This window comes from Dipteris shenzhenensis, chromosome 15 (genome assembly GCF_047967505.1).
Source record: "Dipteris shenzhenensis isolate YYH24624 ecotype China chromosome 15, Dip_SZ_1.0, whole genome shotgun sequence".
NCBI lineage: Eukaryota > Viridiplantae > Streptophyta > Polypodiopsida > Gleicheniales > Dipteridaceae > Dipteris > Dipteris shenzhenensis.
The window spans coordinates 27,924,942-27,949,200 of NC_141610.1; the positions used below are offsets into that span (position 1 = coordinate 27,924,942).

A 24,259-nucleotide genomic window follows, 5' to 3' on the forward strand; every position below is an offset into this window, starting at 1 on the left:
AGGGGAAACTTTGAGATTGCAGCACATATCCCAACGTGGGATCTTTCTGGTGAATTTAAGGAGCATCCTCAAGCCTAGTGATATCTCTTACTTGGGCGGGGTGTTCACAGCAAGTGAACTTTGTTGAGATTATTTGGCTCTTTTTGTTTGCTTAAATGGCACAACAAAATCCGAATGTTGTCTTTCACTTGCTTGCCCAGGAGGATCGCACCAACTACCCTCTTTGGAGTTTTTTGATTCTCAATCTATTAGTTGCCAAGGGCGTCTGGGATTATGTTACAAGTGATGAGGAACGTCCCGATCTATAGCACCAGGTACTCCTCCATAGCAAGGGGGGGTCGTGGTGGTGGTGCAAGTCGTGGGCAACAAGGACAACAAGCTGTCCCGTTTGGGCAAGCACCTGCCGGTATTACTCCTGAGCAAAGGAGGTGGGATCCTCGTAATGCTTAAGCCTTGTCTTTGATTTCACTGAATATCAAGAGGTTTATTGTCCCTCATATTAGGTCCTACCGGACTGCTAAAGAAGCCTAGGATATTTTGGAACATATGTATCAAGCTCGTAATAAGGCGAGAATCTCATATTTACGCAGAGAGCTTGATAATGTGCACATGGATGAGGGTGACTCTATGCAGGAACATGTCACCTAGATTCAAGATTTGCAAGAGCAACTCTTGAACATTTATGAGGCCATTCCAAACTCACAGCTTGTTACCATTACTTTGAACTCCTTGCCAGACTCTTATCTTTCTTTTCATACGTCTCTCACCCTTTCGATGCAAGGGAATCAGAATCGCCTCACTTTTCAAGAGTTAGTAGCACTCTTGTTGCAGGAGGAGTAAACGTGCAAGAATATGGCTTCATGTTCTCGTAGTGGGGAGCATGCTTTTCAATGACGGATAAGGGCAAAAAGAAAGTTCAGCCAAGTCATGCCTCTAGCAATGGTTCTGGACATGCAACATGTCACCCGGATTCAAGATTTGCAAGAGCAACTCTTGAACATTGATGAGGCCATTCCAAACTCACAACTTGTTATTATTACTTTGAACTCCTTGCCAGAGTCTTATCTTTCTTTTCATATGTCTCTCAACCTTTCGATGCAAGGGAATCAGAATCGCCTCACTTTTCAAGAGTTGGTAGCACTCTTGTTGCAAGAGGAGTAGACGCGCAAGAATATGGCTTCATGTTCTCGTAGTGAGGAGGATGCTTTTTCAACGAAGGATAAGGGCAAAAAGAAAGTTCAGCCAAGTCATGCCTCTAGCAATGGTTATGGACATGCACATGCAAGTGGGAAAGATAAAAAGGATGCCTCAAAGCCTTTCAAGAAATGCAAGTGCCATTATTGCAAAAAGCCTGGTCCTCACATCAGTGAATGCCCCAAGAGGCTTGCAAAAGAGGAGAAGACAGAGTCTAGTATGGCAGTTTCAGACTCAGCTCATCATGCAGGTTCTGAGAAAACTTCTGCTCATTTTGTTGAGCATGATTGGGCCTTCTGTACTTGCAGCTATGATGCTTCTTGGGAGTCACCTATTTTCAGCGTGAATGAGACGACTAAGACATGATACTTTGATAGCGGTGCTTCCTACCATATCACCTCACATAAATCTTTCTTTATAGTGGTGCTTCCCGCCATATCACCTCACCTAAATCTTTCTTTGATAAGTTATCCAGTGCACCGATTGGCAAAACAGTTTCTTGTGCCAATGATTCTTCTTAAAGAGATTGGGAAAATTTCACTCACAACTGTGGATGGTTCAGATCTTTGCATCGAGGATGTTTTGTATGTCCCTGGAATTAAGAAGAATTCACTTTCTACCTCTTCTTTCTCTCGAAGAGGTTACCAAGTCATCTTTGAGGATGACAAATGTACGGTCCATGATAGAGAGAGAGATTATGCCTTGGTTTTCACCAGTACATTATGTCACGGGTTATTTCAGCTTGATGCCTATGAGAAAAGAGCATATTCATCTTTTGTGGCTTCTACCTCTACCATGCAAGATGCAAAGTTATGGCATGCCAGGTTTGGGCATGTAAATTATGGCAGCCTTATGTTATTGCAGAAGCTTAATATGGTTGATGCTTTGTCTCGTTTGGAAACTCCTCCAAACAAAATATGTGAGGGCTGTATTTTGGGTAAAATGCATCATTTTTCCTTTCCCAAGGATGGTGCAGTCCGGGGTATACAAAAAGGGGATGAGCATTTTCTGAGCGAAATCTTCCGAGCGTCCGAGCGAAGGAAAAAAAAAGCTTCCAACTATGCATAAATATGGCAAAAATCGATCAGAAGAAAACATAGTTTCACTTAGAAATATGCAAAGTATTATAGCAATGCCTATTTTATACAAAAATCTTTAGGTGAATCTGTAGGAATGGTGACAGCATAATGGGATGGCTTTTGAAGAAACCCACATGTAGAGTAGACTTCTCTATGAAAATTCCCTTATGATCCTTCTTACAACTTTTACTTAATACGGGGTGACATTGAAAACCCTCTCTCAACCTATCTTTATGAAAGAGTTTCTTCAAAGAAAACTCATTGAAGCAAGCCATCCAGGTAGTTTCGCCAGCGAAACCCCTTTGAAGCAAGTCTCCCAAGGTAGTTTCGCTGGCGAAACTACCTTGGACAGCACTTTTAAAAGTGACATAACTTTCATATCCAATGTAGTCATTCAACCACTCAAATTGATCGGAACACCCCATTTGAGCACATTTATGGAGTTATATTTTGAAAAATCTTTCATATATAGTATTAAATATTACATGTATTTTATGAGAGTGATATATAAGCCCAAGTTAATACTTATTTATAGTAATTTAAACTTCTTTAGAAACATGTCCATAAATATGCTATAAAAACACTAAAAAGATATTGCCATATGATATAAATGTGTTAATAAGTAATTATATATGCATAGTATTATTACATTGAGAGTGATTATGAGGAATGTTTCTTAAAGGAATCAACACTTTTTTAAGGTAATAACAGGGGTACAAAGGGATGTCTCTAAATAAGAAAATTATGTTGTGTAAAAATGAATGAGTGACTAGTCTGTATATTTTTATGATAAAGGGATCTAGTTCTAATGAAAATAAAAGTGTAAAAACCATGTTTCCTAAAGAAAAACATTTTTAAAAATCTCTTGAAAAACACGCTCGGATAAACCTGCTCATAGGTTTTTGCTCGTAAAATTGACGCATCCATACAAAAATTACAGCTCGTTCATACTCATGTTTGTGGACCCATGCGCAGTCCATCTCTTGGAGATCATCTTTATTATATTACATTCATAGATGACTTCACATGCTTTACTAGGGTCTTTGCTCGTAAGCAGAAGTCTGAAGTTTGCAATGTGGTCAAACACTTTGTAGCCTTGGTTGAAAATCAATCTGAATGCCGGTTGCATACTCTCCGTTCAGATCAAGGGGGGGAATATATGTCCAAGGCATTGCAACAATTTTTTGCCGAGAAGGCATTACACATCAGTTTACCATGAGGTATACTCCTCACCAGAATGGAAAGGGTGAAAGAAAAAATCGGTCACTTTCGGAGATGAGAGATGTATGCTAAAAGCAAAAGGGTTGCCACACAAATTTTGGATGGAAGCCATCATGTGCTCAAATCATATTTTAAACAGGTATCCCATGAAGGTTCTTGAGGTCATGACACCTTAAGCATGGTTTGGTCCTAAGCCCGATGTGGGCTATTTCCATACATTTGGTTGTGTAGCGTATGCACATGTGCCTCAAGAGTTGCGTGGCAAACTTGATGACAAGGTAGAGAAGTGCATCTTTATTGGCTACAGATGTGAAAGAAAGGGGTATAGACTTTATAATCCCGTGACCAAGAAGGCTATCACTAGTCAGGATGTTATCTTTGCTGAAAATGCAGATCTGCCCTTTGCAAGTTTGACAGAAATCTAGGTCCTTCTGAACCCTCTGACAGGACACTACCCATTTCCTTTGATGCTGCACAGTGGAAAATCAGAATTTGCAGCAAGATACTTTAGTGGGTAATGCCTCAGTTCAGCCTATGGCTTAGCTTGTTTCTCAAGAAGAGATTGATGATGCTGTAGCACGTGAAAGTACAGCAGTGCAAGAAGCAAGATCAGTACCTCGTTGGCTGCTCCGCACTCTAGAGGACAGCAAGCTTTCAGCACCACTTCCTATCCATACATGGAGTGGCACTAGAGACGCTGAGGATGCCTATTTCTATAAGTCTGCATGGGTCAGCAGCATACTGGAGGTAGATGAGCCTGAGTGTGTTGATGATGCACGAGATTATGTGCATTGGATGCAGGCAATGCAAGCGGAGATTGACTCCATTAAGAAAAACCACACTTAGGAGTTGGTGGACTTGCCTACCGCCGGCAAGAAGGCAATTCGCACGAATTGGGTGTAAAAAGAAAATCAGATGGGTCCATTGACAGGTACAAAGCTCGCCTTGTAGCAAAGGGCTATGCACAACAGAAAGGCGTAGATTATGATGAAACCTTTGCTCCCACTTCTCGTATGACCACTGTTAGGTGTGTGGTTCCTTTCATTGGCCGCATTTCATGGATGGAAGATCCCTCAGTTGGACACTGAAACTGCATTCTTGAATGGGAACCTTCAGGAGGAGGTCTATGTTTCTCAACCCATTGGATTTGTGGAACCTGGCAAGGAAGACAAAGTATGCAAGCTGAGAAATGCCTTGTATGGTTTGAAGCAAGCTCCACGAGCTTGGTATGCAAAGATAGATGCCTTTTTGACTAGCTAGGGAATGCAGAACAGTCCGCATGAGAGTACTCTCTATGTCAAGAAGGAAGGGGGGGATTCGTTCATCATTGTTCTCTACGTCGATGACATGCAACTCACTGGTACTAATGCTGCCAAAATTGCAGATTTCGATGCTGAATTACAGCAGATGTTTGAGATGTCATATTTGGGGTTGCTTCACTACTAATTGGGCATCCACTTTATACAACATGGTGGGCTGTTGTAGTTCAAGTATATTGGTAAGCTCCTGGAACGGTTAAGATTTCAAAATTGCAAGCCCATCTCTACTCCTATGGACCCATGGCTTAAGCTGTCCGTTCATGATACCTGTGAACCTTTTGACGCCTCTGTTTACAGCCAAGCTGTGGGATGCTTTATTTATTTATGCAACACACGTCTTGACATTCAATATGCAGTGTCCTAGTTGAGCAGGTTTGAGAAAATGTGAGGAATGACCTCTTTCCTTGGGAGCTGAACATTGATTGCTCAAGACTCATTTGATGAAGCGGAAGTGCTAGCTTTCAGCCCGCTGGCCTGGCTGCTCCCGCTACCCCCCTCCGCCATCTCTTCCTCCCCGCAGCCCTCCTCCACCTCCTTCCCACCGTCTCCTCCCTCTCCACCGCCTTCTCCTCCGCCTCTTCCTCCGCCTTCACTGCCCCTCCTTCCCTGCCTCTTCCTTTGCCTTTGCTGCCCTCCGTCCCCGCCTCCTTCCCCCTGCCTTCGCTGCCCCCTCCTCCACCTTTGCTCCCCCCTCCGCCTTTGCTGTTCCTCCTGCCCCCCCTACTCTTCCTGCCTCCGCCTCCTCTTGCTACACCTCCCACTACCCCCCACTTCTTCCCGTTGCCCTCCCGCCCCACTTGTTCTTCCCACCTCCGCCTCCTCTCGCTGCACCTCCCACTACCCCCCACCTCTTCCCGTTGCCCTCCTGCTCCCCCCCGTTGTCCCTCCCGCCTTCCCCCTTCTGCCTCCTCCTTCCCGCCTTCTCCACCTCTCCTCCTCGCCTTCTCCGCTCCCTCCACCCCGCCGCCTCCCCGACTCTTTTCCGTCTCCCTCCCCGCCTTCTCCCTCCTTCCTTCAACCTGCCTTCTTCTGCCCCCTTCGCCTTATCTCTGCCTCCTCCTTCACTATCTCTCCGCCTCATCCCACCCCCCCTCTTTGCCTCCTTCCCTATGTTTTTTCCTCTTCTTCCGTTCAGTGGGAGCTTTTGTGCTTGTTTGGAGAAAGAAAGTCTTGGTGGTGACCCTTGGTCTGGCCAGAGGGGCTCTATGGCAGCACCCTCGAATCCCACATCCGTTCAAGTCATCCTTTCTCCAACCGACAAGCAACAGGTACAGCAAGCAGTTCAGTCCCTCCAGGACAAGGTGATTGTGGGCAGAATTGTGGGCCTCACACCCACAAGGCGACAGATGTAAGAGTGGATCCAGGCGAGCTTGGCACTAGAGAGTGACCACATTCAGGAGGTCACCAACTATGGAAGAGGCGTCTTCCTCATTCGACTGAGCTCCCCCAATACTGCCTTGACACTTGTGGAGCAAAGCCCCATCCTCCTTGGCCCGCATTTGGTGTACCTCTTTCCTTGGTACCATGGCTTTACAGTGGAGGACATGGACACGACACACCATGCCATTTCCCGGTTACGCTCCTCTTTCTAGGGCTCCCAAAGGAGTATAGAGCCATCCTCCCCTCCATTGGTCGGGCATTTGGCACTGTGCTCGAGTCTCCGCCAGATTTGGTTGCTTAAGTGGTAGCAGATGACGGGGTCCCCAGGATCAGTCTGGTGGTTGACATCCCAAAGTCCCTCTCAGAGTTGATCCTCCTAGAGACCCTCGAAGGGGGCACACTTCGCCAGCGAGTGGAGATTTTTGGGTTACCAAGCCAGTGTCTTCGTTGCAGACAGATGGGTCACCTAACCAGAGATTGTCCCCGCGGCCAAGGCCGAGCTCCTCCCCCCCCCACCCCTGCAAAGCAGGCAGAGTCAACAGGCCAGAGCCCAGCACCCCCCAAATAGGAGCCAGCAGGAGTCTCAGACCCCCTGGGTGACCTCCTCAGAAGGGGACTGGACCCAGGTTAAAAAGAAAAGGAAACCAAGTAAACAAGCCCGCAAGCGTCACAGACAGAGGACTAGACACAAAGAGAGAGAGACAGGACTTTTTGAGAGGCACCTGTGGAGGAGCAGCAGCACGAGCCCTAACGTGGAGATCCACCTCCCCAAGAGGAAGGGGGTCACTGCTCAACCAGAGGATCCTCCCGTGATGGAAGTTCATAGTCTGCACTCACCCTTGCATCAATAGTGAGTCCCAGGAGCTCCTGACATTGCGATGGCGGAAGCTGCGGACGTTAGCCAGAGCCCCTGCGAGCCTCATCAGCAGGGGGGCCTATGGCCACCCCTACTCCCCCCGCCCCCCGGATCCCGCTCCCTCTCCACTCCTCCCCCTCCCTCTTGGATCCCCCCCCCCTCGCCCCTCCTGTTATGGTCACCCTCACCACTTGCCCCCCTCCCCCTCCGCCCCCCTCTCCACCTCCTCGGTAGGTTCTTCATCCTGTCGAGTCAGGGAGGGAGCTAGACAATGCTTTTGAAGGTACAATCTCTTGAGAACAAGTCAAAGGAGGAACAAGCACGTGAGTATCTTAGTGGCTTGTATAGACTGAAATAATTGTTTCAATTCCAAAACATTATCAATGAGGATTGAGGAGAAGGAGGTTTTAAGCCAAATCCCAACTGTGGAAGAGGAATTAGACCAAACCAGCCAGAAAACACAGGGCACCATTTAGGAGGCACAGCAGCCTACTGTGGTGACAAATCAGGAAGGAAAAGTAACTCCGAAGTAAACCATCCTAGAGGAGGATAATGCGAAGTCATGCCATGTACATTCCTGGAAAACAAGTAGTCGAAGCTCCAAGTCTTGAGAAAGGTAACACAACCATCTTGAGCCAGACGTGAGCTATGCTGACAGCAATCCCACATGCATTGTAAAATGTGTAGGAATCAAAACAGATAGATCTAAGAATGTCCAGGAGCCAAACACCCATCACCTGAAAGCAACGAGAGATCCACATCTATACTACCTATAAGCTCCCAAACAGTGTCATATGCAAGTAGCATAGACGCTAGAATCTTAGCACATGGGAGGAAATAGGTAAGAACTGGAAAAGGTGCTCCCAGCCTATTTCATGCTATCCAAATTGTCCTCAATGCCACAATCTGCAAACAATCAAGACAGTGGCGTGGGTTATGTGGGGGAGGACAATAGCATCATTCCGTCCAGGCTTCTAGCTCCCACCATGTGCTAGGAGGATGGATTATGTAGGAGAGGATACTAGCATCATTCCATCCAGGCTTCTAGTTCCCAGGATTTAAAGGCCAAGGGATGCTTGAATTGTACTGTCAGGAATGCACAACTACTCAGTCGACCAATCTGACTCCCACTTGGTGGGAAAGATTTTCTTTGCGTCCTCGGGTTGAAATCAGCACATAGCGACTGCATATTACGGCCTCTCTTGCTCGGACTCCTTCCTTGGGCACAACAAAGCTTGCACCGCAACCCTTGCTTTTGCTGCCACGTTATTTTTGTGTCGTTTCTTATAATGCTCGTCTTTAATGCTTATGCATGCTGCTTTTCAGCCACCACGCACTCAATTAACCGGCTTCTCACCACGCGTGCTTCAAGCACTCAATTAACCGGCTTCTCACCACGCGTGCTTCAAGCTGCTTTGATGTTTTGCGGCCTCCTATTTGATGATTTGCTACCTCTTATTTTTCCTAATCACGGCGGTTGTCTTGCCGCATTTGTTGCCTATCCCAAAAGGTATCCTATTCTTTATTACGAGGTTGAGGGGAACTATGTTACGCAATCACCGTCAAGCACTCAAGCCCATCATGCACTAGGAGGGTGGCATGCAACCACTGCTGCGTGTAAGGCAGAGGCGACAGAAGCGAACCCTTACAAGCATTTCCCTCGTTTCTTGGCAGTGCATTCTGCGGAGAATGGACGATTGGTGTTGTCTTGCGTTCCGTCCGAGCTCGTGATGAGACTAATAAAATCGTCAACTAACCAGCTTACCAATGAGTTCCATATGGGTTACAAACCAAAGAGCAATGCAAAGATTTTACGAACGCGGTCGGGCAAAAGTTTTCGGATATTTTCAAGTAGCAATCTCAGGCGTCAGGTGTGTGGACTAGGGGACGGCTGCACCTTTTGTTCTGAAGGCGGCTGCTCATCCGGGACACAAACGTCGGGAGGGGGGAGAGAATCCGGGAGGGGCGAAACCGAGGAGGAGAGAGGACCGAACTGAGAAAGAGGAGGAGGAGGAGGAGGAGGAGGCGAGGTGGGGAAGGGGGAAGGAGATGAGGTGCGAGAAGAGGAGAGGTGGGCATCGTTGAGAGGGGAAGAGAGGCATCGAAAGAGGCAAGGAGGGCGGGGAAGAAGGCAAGAAGCTGAGTGAAGGAGGAGGAGCTGAGAGGGGCGATGGCGAGAGAGGAGAAGGGAGTTGGAGGGGGAGGGTGAGGCTGCCATGGCTTTCGTTGCTACGTCTCTCTCTCTCTTTCGTCCTCTCGTTTACGTAAAACCTCCGGATGATTTTATGCTCTCCAGTCTCAACATTACTTGTCAGCTTTCTCGTCTTCTTTCTTATTACTTCAATGGATAGCAACGAACCTTCATTTCTCTTCCTTGCATTTAGCCCATACTCTCCATTGCAACGAAGCTTCATTGGCCTCACGTCTCTTCCTTGCATTTCGCCCATACACTCCATACACTCCAGAATGGCTCCCAACACCCCATCCCCCCCCCCCCCATCCCCGTGCCCCACGCAGCGTCGATCTCAGCCTTTGGATCGAATTTTTTGACCAACTCTCACCTCAGATCTGCCCGAATTACCTGCCGCGGCGATTGATATGTAACACTTTGATGAGCTTTGTTTTTGTGCGACTTTGTATCGGATGAAAATGCCATTTAGATCGTAGATAAGAGCACTCATGTGTAGAAGAAAGTAGCACTGATAGGCTCATGTGTAGCTCGCACATATAGGGGTAAGAGATGATAGCTAGTATATAACACGACAATAGTCTCTTTTGTTTTTTGAAAGAATGTTTTGTATTGACTATACATTTTATAAATAAAAAACTGCTTGTATGAGAGCCCTTATTGTAGGAAATAATGATATGAACTTTGATGCCAATGTGGTGATTGGATGGCCATGGAGCTTGGAACCTCGGCATCAATAAGTGCAACGTACGAAAAAAATCCTCTAAGGGAGCACTAGTGGTGAAAGGGCAGTGAAGGGAGTGGTCACTAAGGCACTGAAGAAGGACGGGTGCTTTTCTAAAAGACTACACTTAAGGAACACTTTGCGTGTCCACATACGGAAGAGTGGGCCACAAGGAAATAAAAGAAGGGATGGTCCCTATTGATGATGGAAAAAGAACCAATCTCTTGCAAGCCTTAGGGATGAGAAGTAAAGGAAGTGAAAAGCAACTACTAGTTGGCCGTCCATAAGAAGGACAACCAATTTCAGTCCATAGGCATCTTCATGCTCATCTCAGGTTGTAGAGGGCAGTTGATCATATTCTTTTTATAAGTGTTTTCCTTTGAATTTATGGTGGGAATCGCCCATGAGTCGCCCATCCAGGTTTGTTGGTTCAATGCTCAGGAAGCTGACCAATTTACGTTCACAGTTTGCTTGATTTTGTTTCAATACATCAGTTGGAAAGAGTAGTTGATTGCTCTACCACTAGGTTGTTCGTTGTTACAATCAACTTTAAAGGTAGTTCAAAGGGTCATGATGACCTCGAAAAATTGTCATCTCTTCAACTCTTGAAGGTTGTGGCCGATTTAGAAAGATATCAGGTTGTGGGAGCCCTGTGGTGAGCCATCAGTGGTGGTGAGAGGTTGATGAGCAGCTCTTAGCTCATTTGGAAAGATATAGGGTGGCTAATTTTATTGTGAGAGATTTGCTTTGTTTCTATGAGACATAGATGTATTATCAATTCCACAAGGTGGCTTTGTGTGTGATCACGATAATCGCACTTCAAAGGCGGCTCAATATAGTTATGCTCACGGGCCATTGTGAAACTGTTTAAGATATACATAGCTAACTGTGTTGCGGAATTGGTGAAGGTGGATTGATTTTGGTTCGTCAAGAATACTTGGGATAACCTCATACAACTCAAGGTTGCAACAGTGATTAGAGAATTAGTGTGAAGGTTTTGGGAACATGCGCGGAACAGCTACAGCTCTTATGCTTTGTGGTCACACTATAGACAATAGCTCACAACGGGAGAAAAGCCAGGAAAAAACCATCCAGTGGTTCATGGATGATCACAGGGGAGAAAGTTTTACTTCATTTCAAGACATGGGCTCAGTTCTACGGGGTGGCCAAGGCTCTGTTTGACAGCAGCAGAGCTGATCGTGTTGGTCGAGCAAGGGAAATAGACTTGGGCTGAATGTGCATGAGAAGCCACTAGTCTAAACCTTGTAAAGGTGGGCAGCGCATGCAAATCTCAATAACAATTGGAAGGGTGATTTCTAAGAGGAGAAAGCACAGATAGAGGTTCGACGGTGCTTCTGCGAGCCGTGGGAAGCACTTGTAAGGTTGCCCAATGATTTACCAAGGCAGCAAATAGTTTTGTTTGGGATTATAAGGAGAGCATAGTTGTTGTAGAAGAAGAGCTCGACAGAAAATCAGTAACAGAGACGAAGAACTTGCGGGAGACGCAACTCATCTCGACCTGCTTGCATCAAGACTCATTACCATGGGGCATATGCACAGTTGTGTAAAGGCAGGGCACTAGATTGCATGGCGATTCTCTTAGCAGCAAGTTTTTTTTTTTTGGGTAGAAAAAAAGTTTGTATTATATTATATCATCATCATAAATGTTCAAAGTACATGTTCGTTAGCATAGAACAGCCAGCCCCCATGGGGAGAAGTTTCTTTACCAAAACATTTCTAACAGGTACTCATGAGCTTGAGAACTTCTGAAGTTGTCATAGCAGCAACAGCAGAGTTAAAGAGAGGTACATATGAATCATCTGTATCATCTATGTCATCATCATTAAAGTAGTCAGAGTAGTTGAAGTTCTCTGAATCACCAGAGCTGTCAGAGTCATCTGTGGCAGTAGCCTAGGCTTCACAGGGTGACATTGGCTCCTTCTTTACAGTTGGAGGGGGGACCTGTTTATGAAAATCAATAATCTCATATGGGATTTCAAAAGGTGTGGTGTTGTCAATCCCAAAACAGCTTTGAGTATGGTCTTGGAGGTCAGCATTAAAGAGGGTAGCCTCAGTTCTGAAATGGTTTATCATTTCTGTAATTTTCCTCTGGTCCTGTTCAACCAGTTGATAAAAAGCAAGTCAGCATGCAACACAATTTGATTAAATTGGAGATCGTTTCTGGTTATCCAAATAAACCAAAGTGCATCTGCTCTATTAGGTGTCCATAATTCTATTTTGTCCTTGCAGAGTCTCATAGTAAAATGGCCTTCCAATTTATTGGTTCCCCTATTTCAAGTTGAGCTATTTTCCACACCTTTCTAGCAACAGGATAGGCAACAAAGAGATGGAAAATATCTTCATTTGTAGAGGGGCACCTCATGCATTTGCCATTTCCCTTTCCAATCCTCATTCCTCTATTGTTAGTCTACACAGCTTTATGCATTATTAGCCAAAGCAAGGCATACATTTTGTCAGGGATTGAGGTTGACCAAATGGAGCAGAACCTGAATTTCCATTTGCCCTTAGAGTCCTGCTGTTTCCACCTAGTATTAAGGACCATGCAGAGATCTCCAATGTCCCTGCTTGGAGTGGGGATAGAAAAGAAAAAAGTACTCTCCACCCAACTGAACTCTCTACTGTAGACCAAGAAAGATCCACCTTTCCATTGATGATTGCCCTCCTAGAGTTGAATTATGTTCAAGACAAGTGTTTGGCTTTGGTTATTTAACCCGAACTCTCTCTTAATCTCACTACAAGTTTTCCATCTTAGTTTAGCTCTGTTCCAAAGCTGACCCCAGCATTGCAGTCCCTTTTTGAAGAGTAAAGCGGCCTTAGCAAAGTCTTCATCAGAGAGAACAGCATCCTTGAAGATAACAGAGACCCAAATTGAGTCTAATGTCATAAAAGCTCCTTTGCCAGAGAAGACAATTTGGCTTTTGATTCCTTCAAAGGCTGTCCATAGTGAGATCCAAAGCTGACTGCCTTTAGCTTTGCAGGGTTTAAGGTTACATATAGCTAAAAGCATAGGGTACTTTTTCCACTTGGGAGCTCTCAGAGGTCTTAGGGAGTTGACATTCCTTAGAAGGATTTGGGCCCAATCCTCAAGAGGATGTAGGATTGCTTTAATTATCCAAGTTGAGGATAGTTTCAGATTAGCCTATTCTATATCTATCACACCTAAGCCTCCTTCCAGCTTGGGTTTGATACAAAAATCCCATCTAACCTTGGCTATCTTGCCCCCCCAAGGAAAAGATCTGCAAATTTTAATAAACCTGTCAATTTCAGTTCTAGAAGGGGACCAAGAAGTGAGGTAGAATATGACAATAGGGTATAAGCAGTGGTTGAGAACAGTTCTTCTTCTAGCCAAACTAGCCTGAAACCCTCTCCATTTCTCAATCTTGTTTTGAAACCTGTTCAAAAACCAATCCCATCTCTGTTTGAGGGAAATGTCAAAACCCATGGGGATACCCAATAATCTGAAGACTGTGCCATGTTTGATTCTCTGGCGGCCCATCTCTTCCAAGAAAGCCTGGTCATCCCCTTTGAGAGTTGCATATCCAGTTTTGGACTAGTTGATTTTGGAGCCAGAAGCTTTACAAAAGATCTCCAAGGACTCCATAGCCTTTTTGATATCTTGGTATCATTCCTGAGGGTTAAGTTTGTATCATCAACAAACTGTTGGCATATAAGGTGCTTGCCAGAGGGTAACTCAATGCCTTTCACCTTTCCTTCTTGACTCTGATGTTGAAGTAGCCACCCTAATGAGTCTGTAGCAATTGCAAAAAGTAGAGGAGCAATAGGGCAACCCTATCTTATAGACCTTTTAAGGACAAAGGGTTGACTCATGATCCCATTAACACAAATCTTGGTTGTAGCATTAGCGAGAAGGATTTTGATATAAGAGATGAACAGGGGGCCAAGGCCCATATCTGGATGATGAAGTCCCATTCAAGTCTATCATATGCTTTGTCAAAGTCAACCTTCGAAAAACATATGTCTTGCTTTGTTTCTTTGGCATACTCACATCCCTCCCATACTTACATATGTCTACCCTTTATGAAGCCTTTCTCGAAAAACATACTTACATATGTTTGCCCTTTATGAAGCCTTTCTGTTCTAGAAGTATCCACGGCCATTCTATTCTTAACTCTTGGAGCCAATGCTTTAGCAAAAATTTTATAGCTACAGTTAAGCATAGTGAGAGGCCTCTAGTTTCTTAGCTCATCCTTATCCCCTTCCTTAGGAATAAGTTTAATAACACCCCCATTAATATGAGTAGGCAGATTCCCATTATTGACACACTCTTGCTATAACAGTAGGAGATAAGGACCAACAGTGGGGCAAATTCTTTTGAAGAATTTAATTGGCAGTCCATCCTCTCCTGGTGTTTTGCCATCTGCAATCACGTTGATAGCCTCAAAGAGTTCATCAATAGATAGAGGTTTTTCCAGGTACTTGTTATCAAAGCTGAGTACAGTGTTCTTTCTAGCATCCTATTGTCTCTCTTTTACCCAAATGCAGGTTCCGAGGGTGTTGGTCACATACAGCCGTGTCGTTGCTCGTTGTAGCATAGCTTGTTCACAAGTGAGAGGTGTAGGCTAAAGTGTGGAAAGCAGATCTCATGCGCGCATGAAAGAGAAAGAGAGCTTTATCATAACGATTTGTGGAGGTTCTCGCCTCCACAGGAGTTCAAGGGTTTAGGGGGTTGCAGTGTTTAGGAGGAGTCCAAGGTTGAGGAGTGGAGAGCTAGTCTCCTTCGTGGATTCGAGGGGTAAGGATTGAGGAGGAGGGACAAGGAAGGAGGAGGAAGATGGAGGAGAGTGGAGGAGGAGGGAGGGAGAGGGAGGAGGAGGAGGAGAAGGAGGAGGAGAAGGAGGAGGAGGGAGGAGAAGGAGGAGGAAGGAAGGAGGAAGGAGGAGGAAGGAGGAGGAGGAGGAGAAGGGAGGAGGAGGAGGGAGGAGGAGGAGGAGGAAGGAGGAGGAGGAGAAGGAGAAGGGATGAGGAGGGAGGAGGAGGAAGAGGGAGGATGGAGGAGGAAGGAGGAGGAGGAAGGAGTACAAGGGTAGAGAGTGCAAGGGTAAGGGCATGCTAGAACATGATAGTGTAAGAGAGCATGGATGCAATGGAGATCAATCGCATGGACACAATAGTGAGCTTGAACACTGAACCCCAAAGAGTGGGAGCTTCATTCCATTGAGAGATATTTATACATGTTGATCTCTACACAATCCGTATGTACCTCCGTGGTGGGACCTCTTTTATAGGAGACCTTTTGGACAGGAGTCCCTCTACTTTTGGGGGGGACCTTTTGGGTCTCTACACAAAGTGGGGGGACTTTTTGGGTCTCTACACAAAGTGGGGGGACCTTTTGGGTCTCTACACAAAGTGGATGGACCTCCGAAAGTGTCGGCTTTTAGTCTTTCTCTCTCTAGATTTAATCTTTCTCTTTCTAGATCCTGATTTTGCAAGTATGATTGGATCTTTTCTAGAGAGGAAGTATGATTGGATCTTTTCTAGAGAGTATTTTGGCTATCCTCATCCTTTAAGATTTATCATACCATCTTTTAGGCTCAAGATATTACAAGCGGAGCTTTGCCGCTACTCTACACACACAATGCTCTCATATTTGTTGTCCTAGACTGCACTTATGGCCCTTGTTGCAACAGGGTTAACAACTCCCTTGGACCGTGGTTCCGTTGCCGTTGTAGTATAGTGGTAAGTATTCCCGTTGTAGTATAGTGGTAAGTATTCCCGCCTATCACGCGGGTGACCCGGGTTCGGTCTCCGGTAGCGGCACCAAAAACATCTGAGTCTTTGACTCATGTGTAATAAGGCCTAAGTAAGGCCTTGTATAGGCCTTTTGGAAGGCCTTGAGTAATGCCTTATGAGGCCTTGGGCTCCCCGTCATCCTCGAGGCGTAGCCCATGTGCCGCGTGGCGCACGGCACCCCAAATCGCACACGATCCACACCGCAAATCGCGGCCACCCTGTGGCTCAACCTTTGCCACTGGCCGCCAGCCTGCCTATCTCTTGAAGCCGCCACGTGTTGATGCGGCCAGCCACCTCTGCCACTTTTGCCTCCCCATCTGCTGTCGACTACCACCTCTGCCGTTGCGTCTGTCCAATCTGCCCCTCTGTCACCTCCTGTAGCTACCACCCGCTAGCTGCCTCTGCAGTCTTGCGTGTTGCCCGTTGTCGCTAATGCTGCATCCTCTACTGCCAGCCAGTTCTGCAGCCCCGCCAACTGCCCTACAGGAGCCGCCTCTACCCCCCCTTGCCGCCGTCAGCATTAACTTTTTTTTCCCCCCCTTCATCATTGCGTTTTTTAATTACCCCCCCCTCCTTGCATTTTGCAGACCCCCCCCCTACCCTGTCCCCTTTCTCTAAGTACCCTTGCATTTTTCTCCCCCCTTGCATTTTCAAAAAAAAGAAAAAAAAATCCCCCTTCCTTTCTGTAAGTCCCCCTTTCTTTCCCCCTTAGTTCTCTCTAATTCTCCTTTGTCCCTTTCTTCCCCTTAGCTTGCCATTTTAAAAATTAAAAAAAATCTAATGAGAGAGACAAAAGGGAGGACATTAATTAGGGAGTAACAGGAATTTTGCGTGGTCTCTTCATAATTAGTAAGAAGAAGAAAAAGAATAGTTACATTATTCGAGATACAAAATAAAGGAAATATCAAAGAAAATAAAAAGAATTGGCATTTGAAAACAATAATAATCAGAGAAATAGAAAGAAAAATATCATTTAAAAAGGGCAATGAAGTGGTGATAAAGGAGGAGGCAACATTGGACAATGAGGTAGTGGTGACGATATAGGAAGGGCAAAGAAGTAATTTGTAGGATATAGAACTTAGGAAAGATTATGAGAACATAAAATCAAGGGGTACTATAGATGTAGCGTGGTCGCTTCACAATTAGCAAGGAGCGGACTACTACAAAACACTATTCAAAAGTGGAGGAAACTCGAATGAAGGCTACAAAAGTGACTCGTCATCTAGAAAAGAATGGAATACACAATTGCATGATGATGACAAGGGTCAAAGGATTGATCTGCTTAAACTTAAGATGAGCATTTAGGATAATGAATTAATAATGCATTTGCATGTAGGATAATGAAGTAATAAATGCATTTGCATGTAGGATCATACACTTGGGGTAGAAAAAAAAACTCAAGAATCGAGCACATGCACAATTATTACCTTGGAAATATACACAATGGTATCGTACAAAGACGTTGGCAAGGTGGGCTTTGGAAGGCATCCATGGTGCTAAGAGTCTTGAAGTTAGAGTACTAGAGATGGTTTAGTCATTCTCTTAGGTTGGGTTGATGAGCCAAGGTAGTACTTGGGCTCTTCCCAAGCAAGAGGGTGCTATACATGGCCATAGGTTTCGTAACCTTAAATTAGACTAGATTAGTTGAGTTGAAATCTTAAGAAGTTATGACATTTAAAAGAGTGATTCAATTGGAATCATCACTGAAAGGGTCCATAGTCCTACCTAGGTGTTGGACTAGGTGGTGGATATGTAAGCGCTTAGTAAGGTTTGGTGACCTTAGAGAGATCTCAAGTAATTGGTAAGTCATGGATGCATGACTATGGGTGGATCCACAATTAGACCTGGTGGTCTAGACTAAGTACTCGTTAAGATTTGGTGATCCTGATCTTGTAAATTTTGGGTCTGATCAACCTAAAACTAATGGTTTCAAAGTGGTCACTTGGAACTTGGACCAATGCATGCATATGAGAGAGATAGATTAGGAAATGGTATCTTATTGGAAAGGAAAAGTAGAATAGAAATAGACTCCTACTAACTAATGGATAAAGTTGAATTAGTCTTTGTAGGAATGTCCAAAGCAAAGGAGTATATGGACGACACAACATGAAAGATAAGTACTATGTCTTTCTTATTGATTTATTTGGAAATTTTATTTAAAGGAACATACTAATATTGGACTTGTTTGGTAGGAGTACCAAATATGAAGATGAAAGATTGAAGTTGTTGTATGGAAGTTTATATAGGAACCTAAAGAGTGCTAAAAATCATGAAGTCAAAGAAGAGTACCTAATAGATGAGGACATCTATGCCCCAAGCAAGAGGGCATGTCACGAGATGATTTTGCAGTCTAGAATGTATTAGGCTAGCATGATCAAATGTAATAATTAGTAGGTAGGCTAGGTAGGTTTAAATGGCTAAATGCCATATGGATAATGTATTGGATATGTTAATTGATTAATATAAATGGAGCACTCACACATGTAGGTCCTAGGATAGGAATGGGTAGGAATGCATAGGTATGCATTTATAAATGGTAGGCATAAAAGAGTCATAGGCTAAGGGTAGAATAATGGGGTATGCCCAAGGGATGGAACCTAAGAGGCATGAGAGGTTGTCACCTCTCATATGCATGGAATGGTGCATGAGGCATTATGAATTCATATGTGGTTTGTGGATTGCATGAGGATTGTAAAGTTGTCAATACCAAAAGTACGCTCATGTGGGTACTCCTTCCACCCCATTTGGAGGGCCAATGTTTCCCAATTTCTGCGTCATTCTTTCACACATGTGCATCCTCCAACTGGTCTGTGACATGGACAGGAGTCCCTCCACTTTTGGGGGGGATCTTTCGCGTCTCTACACAAAGTGGGGGGACTTTTTGGGTCTCTCCACAAAGTGGGGGGACCTTTTGGGTCTCTACACAAAGTGGAGGGACCTCCGAAAGTGTAGGCTTTTAGTCTTTCTCTCTCTAGATTTAGTCTTTCTCTTTCTAGATCCTGATTTTGCAAGTATGATTGGATCTTTTCTAGAGAGGATTTTGGCTATCCTCATCCTTTAAGATTTATCATACCATCTTTCAGACTCCAAATATTACAAGCGGAGCTTTGCCGCAATTCTCTCATAGTTGTTGTCCTAGACTGCACTTCTGGCCCTTGTTTGCCACAGGGTTAACAACTCCCCTTGACCGACTTGATAACCCATCCTTGGGTTATGGTTGGGTTTGTAGACGATGTTGTGATGCGGTTGTCATTACCCAATGAGTATGGTAAAGATGGTGGTGGTGATAGATGGAGCAAGCCTTGTCGATCTTTTCCTTGTAATCCACGAACACCATAGATTGCTTGCTCATTTTTTAAGAAGCCAATGTCAACCATTTCTTCAAACAAACACACATAACACCCTTGAAGAGATATGGCCCTTTGAAAGAGGCGACTTGTTGTTTGAGCATCTATATGTTGATTTGAATTGAAGCTGAGGTTGGGCAAATGGTCGTCAATGGTGAGGGACACCTCTAGGATGACTGCTAAGGCTTCACTGTATCTTGCACTTTCCTTGAGTGTTTTGTCATAACTGCTTTGCATAATTGATGCATGTCTGTCCAAGGCTCTGATGAGTGTTTCTTGGCTTGTCCATTTGATTTTAGAGTTTCTATTGATTAACGGCCAATTGCGAGGAGCATCTGCATTATCTGGATCATGATGATTGGCATCCCATCGGTAGCAATGGGGCACCGCATCAAATGTGGGATGTGTGCAAAAGGAAGATGGAGCTTGTGTGTATTCAAGGAGGTACTTTTCATTGAGCAGCTTTGGTCTATGCCAAGCAGGCTATGGCTCCAATTTCATGCTGATGTCTGGAATGATTTGTGCTTGGCAAATCATTGAAATTACGGAGAGGTCCCATCCTCCTCTTGACTGCATGTTTGGGTATTGCCTCCAAAAATCACCAATGGGATTACCGGGCATGGGAATCCTATCTATATCTTATTGCAACTCCCTTGTGGGTGTGCGAATTGGATTATCCAATTCTTGAAGCTCATTGATGGAATCATTAATAGTGTCTTCCATTGAAAACTCAAGGGAGATTGGAGGAACATGTGGTCTTGGGGGAGAGGAAGAGGTTATAGGGGAAAAGCTTGAGGTCGAAGCAAGTATTGAATTTGAGAAGGTAGAAGTGGGGATGTTGGTGGAAAGTGGAGGGAGAGCAGTGCAAATTGATTTAGCAAAACTTGATAATCCTCAAGGGATGGATTGTCAAGTGTTGGAAAAAGTTAGGTGTAACTGGATGATAGGAGTTAGATTCTTGGATTAGGCGATAGTGTTGAGAGGCATGGGCAAAGAGGCATGGCAAGGAATATGGATTAGCGTGGATTTTTGGAAAGGTATGGAGGATGATACTGGAGATAGGTAGGGATGTGAGTAGATTAGAATAGAGAGTGGCAAGATAGGGGAGATTAGATTGAAGGTAGACCACATATTCCTCTGGCAGATCCTTGTCGCTTGTAGGTATTGACAGCTGTAATTTTGGATTCTTCTTGGAGTTATATCCCATGGAAGTTGCTGGTGATTGTTGCAGTAAAGGTAGGAGTCCAGCTACTACCCAAAGAGGGGGGCTTCCCATCAAGCATTCATATAGTAGTATTGCATCAGCTTTTATCCGTATGAGATTTGCATGCACTGAGAGACAGAAACATTCTTCTCATCTTCATCCATATGTTGGCATAGATCTCGAAGAGTGTTGGTGTTTATTGGTCTGGTCCAATCAAGACCAGATACTACATGTAACATTTTGATTTGCAAGTGTTTCCAGAGTATGTGTATTCTTCCTTCAAGGTGATCCTCTTGCTGGAGGATTGCAACAAGCTCTTGGTATAATGTAGTCATGCCTTGTAGCAGAAGATCTTGTGCTGACCGCTCCGCATTGTCATTGACCTAGTAGTTGAACTTCCAACTTGGAAATTATTGCCTTTTGATTTTGCCATCCCATGCACTTGTCTTTATACTTACCCAATGTGGAGGTGTATGCAAGACTATTGAATTGTTGAGCTACTTTTGGATGCCTTAGAAATTGATCATTAAGCACACAGAGTTGGAGTATCTCTTACTCTTGAGCGTCCAGTTCTGCTTTGGTGTGCACAAGTATCTCACTTGATGCCATGCATTCCTTCTCTAGTGCTTGAATTTGACGTTTACCTTCTCTGAGGTTGTTCTGCAACTCATTGTTTGTGTCTAATGTGACATGGAGCTGATCCTCTTTAAGTAGTAATCTTTCATTTAAGTGCACCGATTCCTTATTGATATCATCACAAGTGGCTTGCATAGGGGAGAGGGATAACTCAACCTTTTCCTTTTGGTTCAAGGCATTAGATAGCTGTAGGTGTTTTTCTTGGAGAGAAACCGTGGCTTGTAGGGCATCCTTTCTACTTTCTGCTAGAGCATTTTGTGCAAGGAGCTATTGCTGCATTTGTTCGACCATGCTTTCCTTGAGCTTCATAATTTCAATCTCGGCACTTTGCAACTTGGATTGGAGTGATGGAAGCATTTGTCGTTCCATTTCTCTTTCCTGCTCATCTAACGCCATGGTAGCAAATAATTGAGACCATTGTTGTAACTGTTGGTTGTGATGTTGTATGATTTGGAACGTGCTATGACCTTGCTTGTATTGGACATACAATTGACTCCCATGTGCCCATGTGGAATTTTGATCTATTTCTTGAACAGCACTCTGTTGTATGGTGCCACTAGAGACATTTGGGGGTTGTGACTCTAGAGTCGTGGAGTCATCAATGTTGGTGACTTGTGATTCTTGGAAAGGCATGCTATTTGGCTCTCTTGCAAAGTCATTATGTGGCATGGCATTTTCTTGGATTTCCACGGTCGAGTCCTTCTGTTGCGGGAGCAAGACTAAACTGAGTCGCAGTATTCTTTGGTAGAGTTCCACATTGTCATTCTCTGGAATCTATTCGGATTGTTGCCCTTCCATGCTATCTGCATTGAGAGTAGATGGAGGGTCTAATTCCCATTCTGGCGATAATATCAATGTTTCAAAGTCCTCTATATCTTGTGTTGAGAGGGGTGTAGAGTCATCCTCTTTGCTCTATTGCAAACCCAATTATTATGGCCAATAGATGGGCAATGTAGCTTTTGCCATTATGTGTAGTGGATACATAATTGGTTAGCAGGAGCAAGGATATGTGTTGAGCCCAGTCTTATAGTTTTGCTCTACCAAGGAGTGTAAGAGTTTTTACTGACATATAGTTTTTTCTCTCCTGTATGATTGAAAATGTCAGCCAAAAACTTAGCTGCCTCTTTGCATATGGGATCTAGAATCATATCATGGCGTATTCCCCCGCTTTGTGACTTTGTGAATTTCAGAGAATCTTGCATCCAAATGTTTCTTTGGATATTCTTCTTGCGCCTCTGAAAATGAGAAAGCCTCCTGCATAGTGGATCTACTGAGGTAGATTTGTAAGGGTTTTTCTTTATATGTTACTGTGCCATACTTATCTTTCTCCAACTCTTTGCTTTTATATGATGCTATGAATTGACAAATGTATTCTGTCATAGCAGGTGTGGGTAAGAAGGATTTTAGCTTCTCAAAAAGACTACCTAGTCCCTTTGACTGCAAGAAGTTGTAAGCATTGGGTGACATGGCAAACGTTGAGACTCGTGGCCAAGCAAGTTGTATTGTTCCATTTGTTGCTAGCTCTTTGTTGGTCTTGTCCTCAAGGTGTTTAGCACCTACATCTTGAATAGTCAATTGCTCTAGCTCAATTTCTCCTACCTCTAGTATCCCTTGGTTCTGTGGCATTTCTTCTTAGCATGTTGCATTTATTTGCTCATCAGTATCACTGTACAAAACCACTAGCCATGGTCATTTTGGTGCTGACCTTTAGGTTGGTGATTCTGGACCGTGTCCTTCTTCAGGTTGGTGATTTGAGGAGGGCTATTGAGGTTGAGGCTTGGGCCGTTTGGAATGGTGTCGCTTTATCGGTGGCGTTGTAGGCCTTTTTTCCATCTTATTGGACTGTCTTCACCCTGGCATTGCACACATGAATCAGGTCCCAGTTTAACAGTGCCAATATAGTGCCATGTGCTAAGAGTGCATGTTTCTTTTGTGAGTGGCTAATGCTTCGGACTTACCAATGCTGCTTGTAACTGCTGCGCTAACAACTGTTGCATTGCTGGAGGATGCCTTGCAACAGTTGTTAGCTTACTCTTTTTGTGATGAGGGTGTCATGTGTGTGGATCAAAACAAGTATCTCTTGGGGCTTTTATTCGTGCAATTTATTCGTGGTGCTCGAAACATGTGGGTATGCTATGCATGACTAGTGAGGTGGGCATTCCTCCTATATGCTTAATTTGCTAAGGGAATCATAGGGTAGCTAGGACTCACCTCTGAGCCCTAGGTTGAAATCGATTAAAACTACCTATATGTGTGAAGGCATACATATGCTAGTGAGTGCTCGTGATACAATCTAGTCCTAATGATGGAAGACTTGGGGCCCCCAAATCGTCAATATTGTCGAGGATGGCTTGCATGTTGATGTAGTAGTGCTTTAGTCGGCTCCGGTTTATTGTTGTGAATTGGACTCCATCCAGTGTTTCTAGCAGCACAGCTCTGATGGGATCTTTTTTTTGACTCTATAAGGTCCTTGACTTAGAAATTTGAGCTTGCCCTTATGGACTTTGGTATTGTACAGCAGAACCAGGTCACCTTCCTTGATGTCTTTGTCTTTGAGGTTTCTATCAAACCATGCCTTCCTTCTTCGTTTTTCTATTGTCATGTCATGGTAGGCAACTAATCTGGTCTCTGTATGCTTCTCTAATTGGTAGAGTCTTTCTTTCAGTATTGCATGATCTCCCATACGTTCTTGTACTGCTATGCATAGACTATGTATAACAAATTCCAATGGGACCATAGCTTCAAGGCCGTACACCAATTCAAAAGGTGTATTTCCTGTACTGACCTTGAGTGTGGTTTTGTATGCCCATAAGGCTACATTTAGTTTCTCTACCCAATCAGAACGCTTTGGTTCTACTACCTTATGAGGACAATACATAGAATTTTGTTGGTGGATTCGGCTTGTCCATTCCCTTGGGGTAGTAAGGTGTGCTCTTTTTATGGCTCACCATAAATTCAGACAAGAGTTCTTGGATGACCTCATTGACAAAATGTGTGCCTCTATCTAACACAATTTAAATGGGACATCCAAATCGGGTGATCACATTCTCGTACAAGAACCTTGTTGTGCTTTTGGCATCTGCCTTTCTGACGGCTTTAGCTTCAGCCCACTTAGTAAAGTAATCAGTGGCCACAATGATGTAGCGTGCCTGTGTTTCTTTTGCTGTTGGATGGATGGGACCCATAAAATCAATCTCCCATTTTTCAAAGGGTTTTTGTGCAACAACTATTGTTAGGGGATTGAAGTCTTTGTGTTGTGGTTTAGAAGTTCGTTGGCATACATCATAGCTTTTGACACATTCATAGGCATCTGACCAAAGTGTTGACCACCAGTATCCT

The 24,259-nt window shown here is 44.3% G+C and overlaps 1 protein-coding gene across 1 annotated transcript in view; it reads right to left on the bottom strand.

Moving 5' to 3' along the window:
- LOC147893623 (ABC transporter D family member 2, chloroplastic-like) overlaps positions 1-9,463 on the bottom strand; it is a 122,367-nt gene extending 112,904 nt beyond the window's left edge. Inside the window, exons 1-2 of the mRNA XM_087386424.1 lie at positions 9,441-9,463; positions 8,947-9,387 (exon numbers count right to left, since the gene is read on the bottom strand). Of these exons, the coding sequence (XP_087242550.1) occupies positions 8,947-9,267 (321 nt within the window). The 5' untranslated portion in view covers positions 9,268-9,387; positions 9,441-9,463. The remainder of the gene's footprint in view (positions 1-8,946; positions 9,388-9,440) is intronic.
- Between the last annotated feature and the right edge of the window lie 14,796 nt (positions 9,464-24,259).